General features: G+C 39.9%; 1 protein-coding gene across 2 annotated transcripts in view; it reads right to left on the reverse strand.

Moving 5' to 3' along the window:
• Nucleotides 1-17,538, reverse strand: part of CHRNA7 (cholinergic receptor nicotinic alpha 7 subunit) — a 126,554-nt gene that overhangs the window by 47,759 nt on the left and 61,257 nt on the right. Inside the window, exon 4 of one of the 2 annotated variants that reach the window (XM_038532597.1) lies at nt 17,376-17,485. The exons of the other annotated variant lie outside the window; for it this stretch is intronic. Coding sequence (XP_038388525.1) covers nt 17,376-17,485 — 110 coding nt within the window. The remainder of the gene's footprint in view (nt 1-17,375; nt 17,486-17,538) is intronic. 2 annotated transcript variants of the gene reach the window in all.

The following is a 17,538-nucleotide window of genomic DNA, read 5'->3' on the forward strand; positions in this document are numbered from 1 at the left end:
GATACAACCATTCAAAATCTTTGGGACGCAGCAAAAGCAGTCCTAAGGCGGAAATACATCGCAATACAAGCATCCATTCAGAAACTGGAAAGAACTCAAATACAAAAGCTAACCTTACAGATAAAGGAGCTAGAGAAAAAACAGCAGATAGACCTACACCCAGCAGAAGAAGAGAGTTAATTAAGATGCGAGCAGAACTCAATGAAATTGAGACCAGAAAAACTGTGGAACAGATCAACAAAACCAGGAGTTGGTTCTTTGAAAGAATTAATAAGATAGATACACCATTAGCCAGCCTTATTAAAAAGAAGAGAGAGAAGACTCAAATTAATAAAATCATGAATGAGAAAGGAGAGATCACTACCAACACCAGGAAATACAAACGATTTAAAACATATTATATTATATTATATATTAATATATTATAATTATATATTAATTATATTATATATATATTACGCCGATAAATTAGGCAATCTAGAAGAAATGGACGCATTTCTGGAAAGCCACAAACTACCAAAACTGGAACAGGAAGAAATAGAAAACCTGAACAGGCCAATAACCAGGGAGGAAATTGAAGCAGTCATCAAAAACCTCCCAAGACACAAAAGTCCAGGGCCCGATGGCTTCCCAGGGGAATTCTATCAAACGTTTAAAGAAGAAACCATACCTATTCTAATAAAGCTGTTTGGAAAGATAGAAAGAGATGGAGTACTTCCAAATTCGTTCTATGAGGCCAGCATCACCTTAATTCCAAAACCAGACAAAGACCCCACCAAAAAGGAGAATTACAGACCAATATCCCTGATGAACATGGATGCAACAATTCTCAACAAGATACTAGCCAATAGTATCCAACAATACATTAAGAAAATTATTCACCATGACCAAGTAGGATTTATCCCCGGGACACAAGGATGGTTCAACACTCATAAAACAATCAATGTGATTCATCATATCAGCAAGAGAAAAACCAAGAACCATATGATCCTCTCATTAGATGCAGAGAAAGCATTTAACAAAATACAGCATCCATTCCTGATCAAAACTCTTCAGAGTGTAGGGATAGAGGAAACATTCCTCAACATCTTTAAAAGCCATCTACGAAAAGCCCACAGGAAATATCATTATCAATGGGGAAGCACTGGGAGCCTTTCCCCTAAGATCAGGAACCAGACAGGGATGTCCACTCTCACCACTGCTATTCAACATAGTACTGGAAGTCCTAGCCTCAGCAATCAGACAACAAAAAGACATTAAACACATTCAAATTGGCAAAGAAGTAGTCAAACTCTCACTCTTTGCCAATGACATGATACTCTACATAGAAAACCCAAAAGACTCCACCCCAAGATTGCTAGAACTCATACAGCAATTTGTCAGCATGGCAGGATACAAAATCAATGCCCAGAAGTCAGTGGCATTTCTATACTCTAACAATGAGACTGAAGAAAGAGAAATTACGGAGTCAATCCCATTTACAATTGCACCCAAAAGCATAAGATACCTAGGAATAAACCTAACCAAAGAGGTAAAGGATCTATACCCTCAAAACTATAGAACACTTCTGAAAGAAATTGAGGAAGACACAAAGAGATGGAAAAATATTCCATGCTCATGGATTGGCAGAATTAATATTGTGAAAATGTCAATGTAACCCAGGGCAATTTACACGTTTAATGCAATCCCTATCAAAATACCATGGACTTTCTTCAGAGAGTTAGAACAAATTATTTTAAGATTTGTGTGGAATCAGAAAAGACCCTGAATAGCCAGGGGAATTTTAAAAAAGAAAACCATAGCTGGGGGCATCACAATCCCAGATTTCAGGTTGTACTACAAAGCTGTAGTCATCAAGACACTGTGGTACTGGCATAAAAACAGACCCATAGATCAATGGAACAGAATAGAGAATCCAGAAGTAGACCCTCAACTTTATGGTCAACTAATATTTGATAAAGGAGGAAAGACTATCCACTGGAAGAAACAGTCTCTTCAATAAATGGTGCTGGGAAAATTGGACATCCACATGCAGAAGAATGAAACTAGACCACTCTCTTGCACCATACACAAAGATAAACTCAAAATGTATGAAAGATCTAAATGTGAGACAAGATTCCGTCAAAATCCTAGAGGAGAACACAGGCAATACCCTTTTTGAACTCAGCCACGGTAACTTCTTGCAAGACACATCCACGAAGGCAAAAGAAACAAACGCAAAAATGAACTATTGGGATTTCATCAAGGTAAGAAGCTTTTGCACAGCAAAGGATACAGTCAACAAAACTAAAAGACAACCTACAGAATGGGAGAAGATATTTGCAAATGACGTATCAGATAAAGGGCTAGTATCCAAGATCTATAAAGAACTTCTTAAACTCAACACCAAAGAAACAAACAATCCAATCATGAAATGGGCAAAAGACATGAACTGAAATCTCACAGAGGAAGACATAGACATGGCCAACATGCACATGAGAAAATGCTCTGCATCACTTGCCATCAGGGAAATACAAATCAAAACCACAATGAGATCCCACCTCACACCAGTGAGAATGGGGAAAATTAACAAGGCAGGAAACCACAAATGTGGAGAGGATGCGGAGAAAAGGGAACCCTCTTACACTGTTGGTGGGAATGTGAACTCGTGAAGCCACTCTGGGAAACTGTGTGGAGGTTCCTCAAAGCGTTAAAAATAGACCTGCCCTACGACCCAGCAATTGCACTGTTGGGGATTTACCCAAAAAATTCAGATGTAATGAAACGCCGGGACACCTGCACCCTGATGTTTCTAGCAGCAATGTCCAGAATAGCCAAACTGTGGAAGGAGCCTCAGTTTCCATCGAAAGATGAATGGATAAAGAAGATGTGGTTTATGTATACAATGGAATATTACTCAGCCATTAGATACGACAAATACCCACCATTTGCTTCAATGTGGATGGAGCTGGAAGGTATTACGCTGAGTGAAGTAAGTCAATCGGAGAAGGACAAACATTGTATGTTCTCATTTTGGGGGGAATATAAATAATAGTGAAAGGGAATAGAAGGGAAGGGAGAAGAAATGTGTGGAAAATATCAGAAAGGGAGACAGAACATAAAGTCTCCTAACTCTGGGAAACGAACTAGGGGTGATGGAAGGGGAGGAGGGCGGAGGGTGAGGGTGAATGGGTGACGGGCACGGAGGGGGGCACTTGACGGGATGAGCACTGGGTGTTATTCTGTATGTTGGTAAATTGAACACCAATAAAATACATTTATTATTGTAAAAAATGAGTTATACACAAACACAAATGCACATATGTAAAACTGGTAAAATGCAAACAAACTGGACTGTGCCAATGTCAATTTCTTGGTGATGATATTGTACTAGAGTTATTTAAAGTCTTACCCATTGGGAAAATTGTGAAGGATAGGAAGATAGACCTTCCTGTACAGTTTTAAAAATATTTCTTGTGAATCTACAATTATTTCAAAATAAAGGTACAATATTTTTTTTAAAAAATTAGAAACTTACCAAATAATGGTCAATTAAAATATATCTTCTCAATGGACTATTATGTCACCATTAAAATGATGATTAGGAAAAGTCTATGGAAACATGGAAAATATTTATCATGACTGAAAAATAGTCATTATAATCACATAAAAGTATATTAAGTGGATGGACTGAAAGACAGATATAATGAAATTTAGCTGTATAGAGAAGGAGGGACAGAAATTAGCATTTTGACTTTTTCTTAACCATGTCTTAACCATTGTCTTAACCATTTAGTCTTTTGAAATACAAAGAGCTCTTTCTTTACCTTGTCCTCAATCTAAAGACAGCTTTCATAATAACTAAGTGTAAATAACAACATGATAAAAAGTGACAACATTCTGACCTTCTACTGGAAGGTCAGAAGGTACTTTAACCTTCAAACCCAGATGCCACGGATCTTCAGTAAGCCTTTTCTGGAGGCACGATCTGGAAGACCATAAAATGGATCCCATACAATGTTCTGCTTACCAAGATCATCAAAGGACTATGTTATAATCATAACACATCTTGCCTGCTGATTACCAAATGCATGAAAAATAATTCACTAAAGTTGTCTAGCATTAATGTATCCCTGGTAAAAATGAGAAGCACTCACTAGGTAAGTACCAAAGAGAAGCATTCAAATGATTGATTGTTTGATGTTTCTCATTCAAGTTCTCACTGGTTCTTTTGCCATGGCCTCTGATGGCATGAACATAATTCATCATTCAGGTGGTCTTTCTCTGGACAGCAAGAGGGTGACAATAATATACTTGAGGTAAGCACATGGGCTGAAATTCAGGACTTCCAGCCACCAAATTCCTGCTAGCTTCCATCTAATTAAAGAAACACAAAACTGGTATTAGTGTTCAGCAGGCATAGTCTTTCAAAGTTTGGTCTGGAACGCACATGTGGCAGAGTCCTGAGCTGTAGTTCACAACTGCTGTCAGACCCCAGGGGAGCTAGAGAAGAAGTCCCATTGTCAACAAGTACCCAAGGAGCTTCTTAAGGCAGAGCAGAAGCCAGGAAATTAAAACAGAAGAATCAAAATGGGCAGCAGGATGTAGAACACCTTTATGGGCCACAAGGACTCAGAGGGCCACCAAAGAAACCAGTGAACAAACTGAGAATTTTCAAAGATAATCTACTGTCTCCTTATAGACCCCCTTGACCTGATGCAGACAGGCTGCCAATGTGGTTCTAGAGTGAGAGCCAGGAAACTTCCTTAGCAGTCCTCCTGCTCCATCCTACTTCCAACATCTGGGTGGCCATATGGGGAAGAGGGTTGGAAAGAACACACATGTCACTTGTGGCTGTTTCACTCTCTTTGAAGTGCTTTGGTGAACTTTTGTAGTTCTCCTCACAATGGTAAGGTGCACTTGTACCAGATTTATTCCTCATTATCTCAGAGTTATCCTTACTATTGTAAATGAGACCCTTTATTTCATGTTGCTATTCACTCAGCTATTATCTTGTCTTCCTTGCTCTACTCTCTTATTAGCTCAAAGTTTGTCAGCTAATTTTATTTTTAGGTAAATAATCATCTAGGAGCAATGACAGTGTTATATCTTCCTCTGTAATATTTAGATCTCTTATTTTTAATTTGCTCTAGCTAGGGCCTTCCACAGATAGAAATATCTGGCATCTTCACTTTATCTCTGATTTGGATGTAAATCCAAGTTTTCAACAGTTAACTTTATGTTTGTGGGAGTTTTCTTGTGGATAATAGTTATCCAATTGTGAAAGTTTTCTTCTAGTCTTAGTCTGCAATGTGTTTTGATCAAGGATTATAGCTGAATTTAAGTTTTTTCTATAAATTGAGATTTTGTCTTTGTTTCCTTGTTTAACATGGATATGGAGTGAATTCCATTAGCAAACCTAATAAATTAATTAATCTTTGCAAGAAGATTAATTAATCTCTGCATACCTGGGATAAAATTTATTTGGTCTTTTTCACCTACGGCACTGCTGGATTTCATCTGCCAGTATTTCATTTAGAATATCTGCATCCATATTCACATGCAAGATTTGTTGACAGTTCTTTTCTATTGAGATATCTTTACCATGGTAATTTATATCAGTGTTATATATTTTCCATCTTTTATCCACATTCTAAAATAATTGATATAATGTAGATTTATCTATTCTTAAAGGTGTAAAATTCAAATGTAAAGATATATCTTTTAAAATGTAAATCTTTGCCTACTTTTCCCATTTTTTATGTATTTCTAAATCTATCCTGGATGTTCTACTTTTTATGTATAATTAGTAATTTTTATTCCCCTAGAAAATCACCCATTTCAACCAGGTAGTCAATATATATATGTTCATTTATTCACTTAGGGTTTTTTATGTTTTCAAAGAACAAGATTTTAGTTTTTGATTTTCTTGTGTCTAAAGGTGCATGTTTGTGTCTTTTAAAAATACTTTATTTATTCACTAATTCCTTCCTTCTGCTTTCTTTTTTTTTAAGACTTTATTTATTTATTCATGAGAGACACAGAGAGGCAGAGACAGAGGCAGAGGGAGAAACAGGCTCCATGCAGGGAGCCCTATGTGGGACTCCATCCTGGGTGTGCAGGATCATGCCCTGAGCCAAAGGCAGATGCTCAACCACTGAGTCACCCAGGCGTCCCTCTTCCTTCTGCTTTCTTCAGATTTATTTTTATATGCAATTTTCTAACTTTTTGAGATACAGGCTTACTAACCAAATTTCAAACTTTGTTTTCTAATTTGTACTTTGATAATATCTCTCTGGTCTTGAGATGTTCACTTTCATTGTCATTCATTCCTTAAAAGATGTTTCTTGAAAGGCCCAATGAACCAAGATTAATTTGAGAATGTCTTTTAAAAAAAATTAAGTACAGGGACGCCTGGGGTCCTGGGATCGAGTCCCACATCAGGCTCCTTGCAGGGAGCCTGCTTCTCCCTCTACCTGTATCTCTGCTTCTCTATCTGTGTCTCTCATTAATAAATAAATAAAAATATTTTCTTTAATTAAGTGCAGATTATAGAATCTATGCAGACATAATACTGCACCACAATCCCTCTGTTGTTATTTCTACTTCTATAGCATTTGAACAGAGAATATGTGCTATATGAGATCTACTTTATAATATACTAGATATTATTTATGGTTCAAAAATAATTTTTGGTAAATATTTCAAGTGTGTTTAAAAGTATTTTCTGTTTGTTGTATTTCTTTGTATTTTTTGGTTCAGTCTTATCAACTATTTTATTTCATCCTATTAACCAAACTTTTTCCTGAGATTCTGGTTTTGTCCACTTCTTCTATGTATTTCATCAGTATTAGTTGCAAATATCTGGAAGCTACATTGTTTGCCACATACCTGTTCATAACCACTTTGTGTACTCAGTAAATTTGCCTTTAATCAATATAAAAAGATTCATTTTGTTCCTTTCCATGCCTTTAATGTTTTATTTTTTTATTTGTTCAATAAGAACACTGTTAAATCAGGTGTCTTTTTCTGGCATTTTCCAGACATAACTTTTTCAATTCCTTTATTTTCATTCTGCTGCAGCATTTTGATTAAAATCTGTCCTCTGTATATATCATACAGTTGTGTTTTTGTTTGTTTTCTAACCCAATCAGAGAGTCTATTTTATTTTAGGAATTGTTATAGGAGAAAAATCTATTTGCATTTTTGTTATTAGTGACTATTTTAACATTTCTTTTTTTTTATCTAAATTCAATTTGCCAACATATAGCATTACATGCTTTTCTCTTAATTGTCAATTTACCATACTTTCTTTTATTTTTTCTTTTTCTGTTCCTGCATTTTAGTGTATTGGCTGAATTTTTTACTTTGTATCTAGTGGTTTAGAAATTATAATACCATGTCTGTTCCTCTCACATCTACTGAAATATGCAACACACAGATTTACTTGTACTTTTTGTTCATTTTGTACATTTAACTAGGGTAACTCTATCCTACATGAACCAGGGAACAGCAAACTTCCACCTCATTTCTCTATGCCTCAATCTCCTGACTCAAACCTCTTAGTTATTATTTTATTTAAAAATATTATCAAATATTTAAACTTAAGTATGACTTCTAGTGCTTTCCTCAGTAATAACTGTTGCTTGTATTCCATGCTTGACTTTTTTTTTAGTTTCATCTCATTTTGTTAAATACATCCTTCAGTAAATCACTCAAGTCTTTACAAATTTGAAACTACCTTAGTTTTTGCCTTGAGTAGTTCAGTTCAGCAAAATATCTTATTTTGAAGAGAATTTATTCTTAATAATAAAAAGTAATGCTCTATTAGCTTTGGCAAGTTTGTTTCTTGTCACAAAGATCCTTCACTTTGAGAGCTTTGAAAGGTTTTCCTTTCATCCTCAATGTTTTTAAAATTCAGCATGATAATCAAGACATAAGTCTCTTTTTATTTACCCTACTTTGTATTCAGTACACTGTTGGTACATGAACAGACAAATACAACCATCCCATTTCAATTCACTGGGCAAAAGATGGAACGCTCACTAAACCATGTTAATCATTTCCTATTTTTTAAAGTGAAATAAAGTTAGATTCTAACCTCATACCATACAGGAAAATTTCAAGAACAAAAACCCCACAAAATAAAAACAAAACAAAACAAACAAACAGAAAAACAAAAGAAAAACTCCTTGGTTTACTTTAGTAGTTTAGTTTATTACAAACTTTTTAAAGTATTACAAGAAGCTATAATAGAATGTATGTGTAATCTCCTAGCATGGAATCTCAAAGTCTTAGAGGATACATAAAAAAAATAACAAAATAGATCTGATTTACTGAGAGTGCAAAATTTATCTTAAATAAAAGACCATAAATCATGCTCTACAAGACAACCTGAGTAATCTAAATTGAATAATCCTCATGACAGATTGGTATGGAAAGTGAAGGAGAAAAGAAAATGTAATCATTGCTAGGTTAATAGTTTCTCAGGCTAAGTCCATGTATGTTTTATGACCCATACCCAATACTCCCACCCCAAACAATCAAAATCTACGTATGTATGTATGTATGTGTATATGTATTTGGTGCTGGAAAGAGTGATCGATCAATCCAGACACTGTGAGTTCCCAGTGCTATTACCCAAGCTGTGACCTCCAGCAATTCCCTACTGGACTCACATAATGGCCCTCGTAGTACACCTCCTCATGGTAATTTGATGCTTTCCAGTGCTATTTGCTACACTAACTTTTGGGGATAAAACATGTATTCAGTACACGGTCTGCCTGACAGAGATCACTTGCCAGTGGGGAAGGAGAGTGTGAAACCTGATTTTCCATGTGACATGCTGCTTAGAAACAGCAAGTCCTCCATGGCACACAGTGGCCCAGGCAGGTACAGCCCTAGAGGAGAAGTCTGGCCAGGTTGATCTGAATTCCTCATTGTAGTTCTTTGACATTATCTAATTCTTCAACCTCACGCTTGCATTAAAAGCAAATGCTGGTGACATTTGATCCCTTCCAAGATTGTCTCCCCCTACTTCTTTAAGAGCTCTCTGCATGCCATGGCCTAATTTCATATTTTCTCATGAAAATGCCCTATCTTGGCTCCTATGTCTTCATCTAACTACTCTCTCTAGGTAGCCATTGTCCCAGAGTGAGGAAACCACATACGTTATTGTCTAAACTGAGTTACTCTTAGAATTGAACAGGGCATTATTAATAGCTACACCAGGATAGGAGGCTGAACCCAGGACTGTCCCAAGCTCCCAGGCAGACAGGTCTAGTACTACCAGCTTCCCACAAATAAGTACTCCCCTCCTCCCTCTGGATGACAATCTCCCTCTTCCAGATCTTTCTAAGATGCCAGATTTGTGACACAGCATTTCTCCTTGAAAGATGATCTTTTGATCCCTTATCAATACAAAGGTGTCAGGCATTGGGAAAAATGAAAGGGTTTGGAGGCAAGGCTGTGGTTCTGTGTGAACAGGCTATTTAATCTCAGAAAAAAACTAAACAGGAGACCATAATTCCTGGCCATCAAATCAAATCAGATGAGACCACCCAGGGTGAGGTGGTGTTTTTTTTTTTTTTTTTTTTTTAACTGATTACAAGTGCCTTCAGGGCATTGCTTATTTATTTATTTATTTATTTATTTATTTATTTATTTATTTATTTATAAATTTCTTTTTTATTGGTGTTCAATTTGCCAACATATAGAATAACACCCAGTGCTCATCCCGTCAAGTGCTCACCTCAGTGCCCGTCACCCAGTCATATGTGTCCTTTTAGAAGCATAGCATCTCACATATAGTAGGTCCTCAGAAAATTCTCCTGAGCTGAAGTGACAGCAGCAGCCACATCAGGCCTGTGGTGCTGCCCCATAAGTAGAGTCCCCATTACTCTAGGTTTTCATATGCTCCATGGAGCACCAGGACCCCATGCTCTGTAGATGAGGTTGTGAGGGCTTGCTGAGAAGGACCAGTTTCTCTCTCATGCATCTCTTCCTGTGAATCACAAAACCCTATGAGATCCTCCATGCAGGCAGCCTTAAGCACAGCCTAGGCAGGGTGGGTGGGGGGTAGGGAAGAGCAGTAGGAATTTGCCTGGGTTCCCACAGCAGGCCAAAGAGAGCAAGCAAGAACGGACCTTGGCCACTGCCACTGTGCTCCTGCCCCACTCCTCCCCTCAGGCAGTTAATGATGATGACTGAACTTCCCATTGAATTCCTGTCTCACATATTTATTACATAGACCCTTACAATCATGTTGGCTCTGTGTCCGATGTTACTAAGATCAATAAGCTCATCTCCAAAAGCCATGCTCTTGGACACAATCAGTCTCACAGGGCCCTCAGGGTATAGGGAGAGGGCAGGTGCTCAGTGGACTGGCCCTGTGCCACAGACAGAAAGACAGTTTGCTTCAGCCATCTGGATTCAAAACCGTCCCTAGAAAATTCTGCTCACCGCAGCACCTGGCCCTCTGTTTGAAATTCTGCTCAAATCCTTGCATAGTGGTTTGCATTTTGTCATCCCACTATGGCTGGCAAGGGATTTGGAAAAAGAAAAGTTGGATGTCAGATGCTTTGAAACTAGGAAGAGACAGACTCACCTTTCCAGAATGAAAGACAAAAGAGACGCCAAGAGGTCTAAAAGTAGAGTCAACTTGGAGGGAGGAAAAGAGGAATTATTTTGTTTTGTCTAACTCATAGAAAAATAAAAGAGCTCTAAAAGTATGACCAGAGGTAGACCAGCCTGAGATACATCGGACTCTGAAGTCAGGTACATCCTACTGGATGACCTTGGGCAAGAAGCTGAATCTCTTTGAGCCCCAGTTTCGTGTCCTGAGAAATGTGGGTGCTAACGACTGACTTTGGAGCCATCCAGCCATTTGCAGAAAGCGTGGAACCAGGTGGAGGTGTTGAAAGGTCCAGTAGGGATAGTCCATGCTGCCCAGTGCAGACAGGCTGGCCTCTGAGTCAGCTTAGGGCAGACAAGTATCTGGCTGATAGTGGCAGAATGACAACATATGTTCATGTGTCCTCTGTCCCTCAACATTACCAAGAAGCTAGAGGAAATAATGGAAGCAAAACACATCCACTGTGATCAGCTGGGAACAGTGCACAAGCAGAGAAGAACAGGTAACTTCTGAACAAAATAACCATGGGCTGGGAATCAGTTGATAACAGAAGGAGAAGTCAGAAGGAGAATATGAATAAGTATTTTGACAATTATTCAGGGTAAAAAAGAAATGAAATTCTACAGAAAGGATGAGAGCCTCTTCCATCTCACTCATGATAAAAGCCAAGACCTCCAAGACCTGGGCCACACCCTGCCGTGTCTCTGACCTCCTCTACCCACATACTCCAGCCACACTAGAACACTCCTTGTGTTGCTGGACAGACCCAGATGATATGTTCCTGTCTCAGGGTGATCAAAAAAGATACATTTTTTTCAAAGATTAAAGTATGACACTTTCACAAAATATAAAATGAACATGTGTGAAAGTTTTTAAGTCATTAATTAATGAGGGAAAAGGCAAGGTGTCAAAAACCAATTCCAAGGAACATCCAAAACATGGACATGTCAAAGGCAATCATGAATGCAGATCAGATCTGTTAGCGGAGGAATCAGTCTACCAGACAAAATCCATCTGCTTCCCTATACACTGGAGTCATTTGCATTACTATGCATTTCCTAGAACTTACAGAATTGAAAAGTAGTTCAAAGACCATGACAGATTCAGGCAGTTTCTGCTAACCTGGAAGGTGCATGTGACCACACACATAGCATGCCATAGGCCACCTGGTCATTGTTCTCTTGTCTGTCTTGTTTTCAAATATCAAGGCTTTTCACAACCTTTCCTGACAGGCTTTGTGCACTTGTTCTTTCTGTCAAGAACCTCCTTGATGTCATATGACTTGTTCCTCCATCTCCTTCTGGACCTTCTGTTGGCCTCATGTCCTACCCATGGTTCTCTCCCTTTCTCTAGAGTGCAGGGATTTTTGTCTGGCTTAATTGCTGCTGTGTCCTTGGATCCTAGGTCAGGGTGTGGTAGCAGCACATAAGCCTTTGCTAAATATTGGTTCAGTGAATGAACAAATTAAAAACAAACATCAAAGGGACAGGTGTAAAAAAGGGGAGGTTTGGGAAGACAGTTCAGAGGATAGTTTTGGAGATACACACATAGGTTACCCAGTTCCACTTACTTCTTGAAACCAGGTAACTACTTTACTTTCTTCCTACCACACCTTGTTAGAAATAGCCTCCCTCCAGATTAGGTCTCAATGTCTGATGATGCAGATAATGCTATAATAGCACATCCTAAAACCTCCTTCTCTAGGAGGTCCAAAGCTGTAAAATTACCTTTGCTCAACTGGAGATTCCTGCTGCATCCAAGAGCTGCTACTCATGGCCACCTGCCCTGAGCCCCACTCCCAGGCCAGCCATGATTGCATTATGGCCCTTAAGCACCAAGTCATTAACCTTCTTCAAAAGGCATTAACATGACAACACTGAATAAGAGATTTTCTCCCTAAGACCCCATTCCATATGTGCACTGATATGATAACACATGAAGCCCACAATGGGGCTATGGTCACTCACAAGGATGTAGATCCTGACTCTTCTCTGTTACCTTTGCTACCTGCCTGTTTCCTCTCTGCTTTTACTGAGAAACCCACTTAGTCTTTATGATGCTCTCCTTCCTACTCACATCACTTTTGTCTTCAACATCAAGAGCCAGGATTGGAACCTCAATCAGGCCAAGGTGACAACAACTGAAACGTGAGTGTTCAACTCATCTGTTCTGTAGCTAAACATGTCAACAGCTGTCCTTCTCAGGCCCAAGGCCCTGATAGCTGCCTATACTAAGCATTAGCAGCCTGGCTTGAGGCTTGAGGCTCTGGCTACCAGTGTACACTTGGTCCATGCATAACAAAGATTCTACTATTACTACTGAATGAACAGCTCAAGAATGGAGAAGCCCAGAGAGGCTGAGGTACTGGCCTGTGGATACACAGTGCAGGGAAAACCAAGGTGTCACTGTGGCTCAGGCTTTCTTCCACCAGCCACCTGCTGATATGAATGATGCCTTTCATTCTGTCCAAATGGGAAAATCATGAAAAGCTACCCACAATGCTACTCACTCTGAGTAAGACCATGTTCAGAAAAACCCTTGATCCACAGGCTTAAAGTAAAGCAGAATAAAATGACCAAGAAAACACTGGAATCATCATCTGGCAGGGATGCTTTTATCAGCACCCGTCCTCTCCTCAGAGCAACCTCGCCAGCTGGCTGGCAGCATTGGAACTTGTTCACCATCCATCAGGAAAATAAAGCAGCCCATCCCAGAAACGATGCAGAGATGGCTGTTTTACAATGACCCAGCCTCCTGAAAGCACAGAAAATGTATTATATCCCCAAAACCATTAGTGGCTCACACTTGGACTCCATTATCAAGCCAGAAAGAGCAAGAAATGTGATGGACATGTTTGTGATGCTTCTTCCCCTGACATGAATCAATGCTCCTTTCAAAACCATGGCTTACACAGAGTGATGGCATATCCCCCTTCTTAAGGAAAAGCTCCCACTGCAAACACAACATATTAATGAACCATCATGAAAGCCTACTGAGAGAATGTACCATTTAGAGTGCCTGGAAGCTGGCAGAAAATATTAAGCTCAACATCTTTCAAAATCCTCAATAACATACTATCAGAAGGTCAGGATCCTATCAAATTCAAGCCTGTTTTTTCTACTTCCTGTGTCAATTTTTTTGGCTCAGTCACAGGTTCATGTTTTCCAGCTTGCCAATATGATTTCTTTCCTTTCTTCTCTTGCTGCACTTAGCAGTACCCATGTCACCTGACCTCTTCCCTCCTCCTAATTCCTGTATCCTCCCTTCCTCCTTCCATCCTGTCCATGCACAAATATTAAGCACTCTCTAGACCCCCAGGAGAAGTGGCTGACCCCATGTGCTATGGGGGACAGGAATCCCTTTCTGTGACAGAGCTTGACAGAGAGACACACCAAGAACTCAGTGGGATAGGGTGCCAAGATGAGGTCCAAGGGATGAAAGAAGGGTGAGCATTCCACTTTAACAGGGGAGAGCTCATGAAGATGTTCTGTAGTAGGAAAGAGCCCAGACAGTAGTAGGGCTCAGTCCTACTAGTAGGAAAGAGCCCTGAAGCAGCAGGTGTAAGAGGCAGCAGCAGGGGGTGGGGCGGGCCACTCCCACTTTTGGGGCAAGGCCATGTGACTTGTGTCTAGACACAGGGAAAAACCAGTGAATGGAGGCAGGGAGAAAGGTGATCTCTTTGTGTTTAGTAACTCTCTCTGCTTGCCTCTTGTGCTCTCTCTTCCTCCTACAGGTAGGTCCCTCCATGGTGCTGAGTGCTCCTTCATTACAAATGTCTGTTTTGGTCCTTCATCCCTTCCCCCAACTCTCTAATTTGGCTTTCCTGCTTCATCACTTTCCTTCCAGAGAGCACATCTTTGTCTTCCTTTCCCTCTCTCCCTATATGCCCTGGAGAGGGGAGGTTGACTTCTGCTCCCCTGATCCAGGCTGTGTCCCTGCCTATTCTGTTTAACAGAGTGTAGTGAAGGGGCTGCTCTGGGAGTCTTAAGTCTGAAGGCCTACAGAGCCTGGTGGCCCTCATTTCCTTCCTCTCTGAGTACTCCCTGAAACCACACTGAGGGATGCCTATGCCAAGTGGAAAAGGCTCCTAGAGGAAGCTGAGTGGCACAAGTGACAGCCCCAGTGGAGCTCCCACCAACAGCTGCCATCACTGCCAGCCATGGGGGTGCAACCCTCCACACTGAAGCTCCCAGGCCACTGCTTTTGGCCAACAACTCACATACACAGACAGGCAGCCACATGGGTCCAATCAGCCCACAGCATGGTGAGAAGTAATAATGCATACATTTTTTTAAGACACTAAATTCAGGGTAGTCTGTCAAGCAGCAAAAGATAAATAACACCATGTCTATGACTGGCTTCGAATATATTCTATGACCTGCTTATGCTACACCATGGTTTTGTGGACATGCAAGCCATATATTTAGCAGTTACTTCGGAAAGGAGATTCTACATCCCATTTCTCAGAAAAAATAATCAGAAGAGGCAGCCTCTACAGATTCCATGATGGAAGCCAATAGATGTGGCCAATAAGGAGATGCGGAAAAGAGGAAGGAAAAAAAAAGTCAGAACTCAAGGGGAAACATGAGAGGAAATGGGTTCTGGGACCACTGGGTGGGTCAGACATGTGGGGGGTATTATTACTTCTGAGGGCCTGCTTCCTGGGGACAGCAGGTGGAGACTGTACCTTTGCTCATTGAAATTCAGTTTATATAGAATACTTGGTAACTCTTCATTAGCCAGAACATTAGAATCAACAAACACTGTATTTATTAGGGTGTGAAGTCCCATAAGCCATAAGAACCATCTCTCTAGCCCATTAAGATTTTACCACATTGTAGTATTTATTCTTGACTTCAAATGAAAAAGAACTAAATTAAGCACAATGTAAAACCACTGACAGTTCTTTCTAAATTGTCATACCATCTTACTCCAAGCAGAGATGCTCAATACCATGCCTGTAAATGTACCACTGACATTTGATCTTTGCCAAGGACCACTCTAAGCATGCTAGGTACATCCTCAGGGTTATCCTTTCCAAACTCTGTGAAGCTGGCACCTCCTCCATTTTGCAAAGGAGAAGTCTGAGACTTAACAGTTATACACATAGTAAATATTATAGCTAAGATCACACCCAGACTTCTCCAATTCTCATTGTAAGAGCTTGTTGTCCTTAAGCAGTCAACAGCAATGCCACTTATTAGGGGATGAACTTGTCCCCCACCCCCAATTCACATGCTGAAGGCCTAGTTCATATCTTAGCATACCTCAGTATGTGAGTGTGTGACTATATTTGGAAAGAGTCTTTAAAGAGGAAGCTAAGTTAAAATGAGGTCATTAGGGTGGGCCCTAATCCAATATGACAGTTGTCCTCACAAGAAGAGATTAGAGAACACAGACATTCACAGAGGGAAGACCATGTTAAGACACAGGGAGAAGATGGACTTCTACAGGTTACAGGAGAGGAGACTCAAAAGAAACCAAATCTGCTAACACCTTAATCTTGGACTTCCAGCCTCCAAAAGAAAATACATTTCTGTGGGAAAACAATTTTTTGTTGTTTCAGTTACTCAATCTGTGGTATTTTATTTTGGCATCACTGGCAAACTGATGATCCAAAGTGAGGCATGGGATTCCATGTGCTCCACCTATTCAGTAGGGTATCACTGACTCGGACTTTATACATATTGCAAAGCTCAAGCATCAGAACTTAAGAAGCTGAAAAGTGGCAGCAAATAAGGAGGGAATAATATTCTTCTGGAAACAGGCCCAATGATCCCAATGAAATGTAATCGCCAGTAAGAAAGAGAATTAAAAGTCAATACAAGATAAAGAATCACCCAGCCCCCTAAAAGCAGTGTAGGACAAACACATAAGCTGGTCCCTGAAAATCATGGGGAGTGGCCAATGGTCACACTATTTCCTAAATCAAGAAGGCATGGGGCTTCTGTCTTCTCTTCCAGGTAGGACAAAAGACAGCAGTCACCACTAGGAAATATATTTCTTTTATATTAAGTTTGTCATTACATTCTAGATCTTACTGGGAAAGGACGGTCTGGATCCCCTTATTTTGAATATGTAATTTAGCCAAAAATCGTAGTGCTTCTAGAAATTTACCCTGCCTGTATACTTGCCTTTTGGGCATCTGGTCTACAAATCAGACTCTACTGGACTACTGATGAACCCCTCATTTCTTGACATCAGGAGCAGGACTATTAGAATATGACTGTCATATGCCTTTTGGTCAAGTACTTGACCTGCGTCACAAGCTTCCAAGCACAGCTAGAGGTGACAATCCTCATGCACTCAGCTACAGGCAGCAGGGCTTTCCCAATGCACACTGGGGAATGCATTAAATAAGGACTTGTGTTCAAACAGTGGATTCCAGTCATGCATGCTATGGGCCAGAAACTTATGTTGTGACAATAATCCTACCATTCATGTGCAAAGGTACTTACACATGCAAAAATGCCTCAGTGTCATTATGCATAAAAGTATATATGTACCTATAATGCACAGCCCTATAAACATGGACATCACAGGGAGAGTGCTAAGTAACGCAAGCCTGCATGCCAAGGGAGAGAACATGGGAGAAGGGGACAGAATGCTTCTCAAATGCCTGGCCATTCACAAAGCATCATGGGCAGCAATGATCCCAAATTACAGATAATGTGTCTGATGTTTCTATAAAATACTCAAATATACTTGGTTGTTACATGTATGCAAGAATAAAATCATTCTTCCTTTTGTCCAATGTGCTTACCTGTTATAGAGAAGAATGTCTGGCTTCCAAATCAGGCCATCTGGGAAACGAACAGTCTTCACGCCTGGATATTCTGACATATTCCATTGTAAATAGTGATCTGTCCAAGACTGACACAGACAATAACATTAGTAGCACTTTGTTTTCCTGTCTACTAATGTTT

Source organism: Canis lupus, chromosome 3 (assembly GCF_011100685.1).
Source record: "Canis lupus familiaris isolate Mischka breed German Shepherd chromosome 3, alternate assembly UU_Cfam_GSD_1.0, whole genome shotgun sequence".
Classification (NCBI taxonomy): domain Eukaryota; kingdom Metazoa; phylum Chordata; class Mammalia; order Carnivora; family Canidae; genus Canis; species Canis lupus.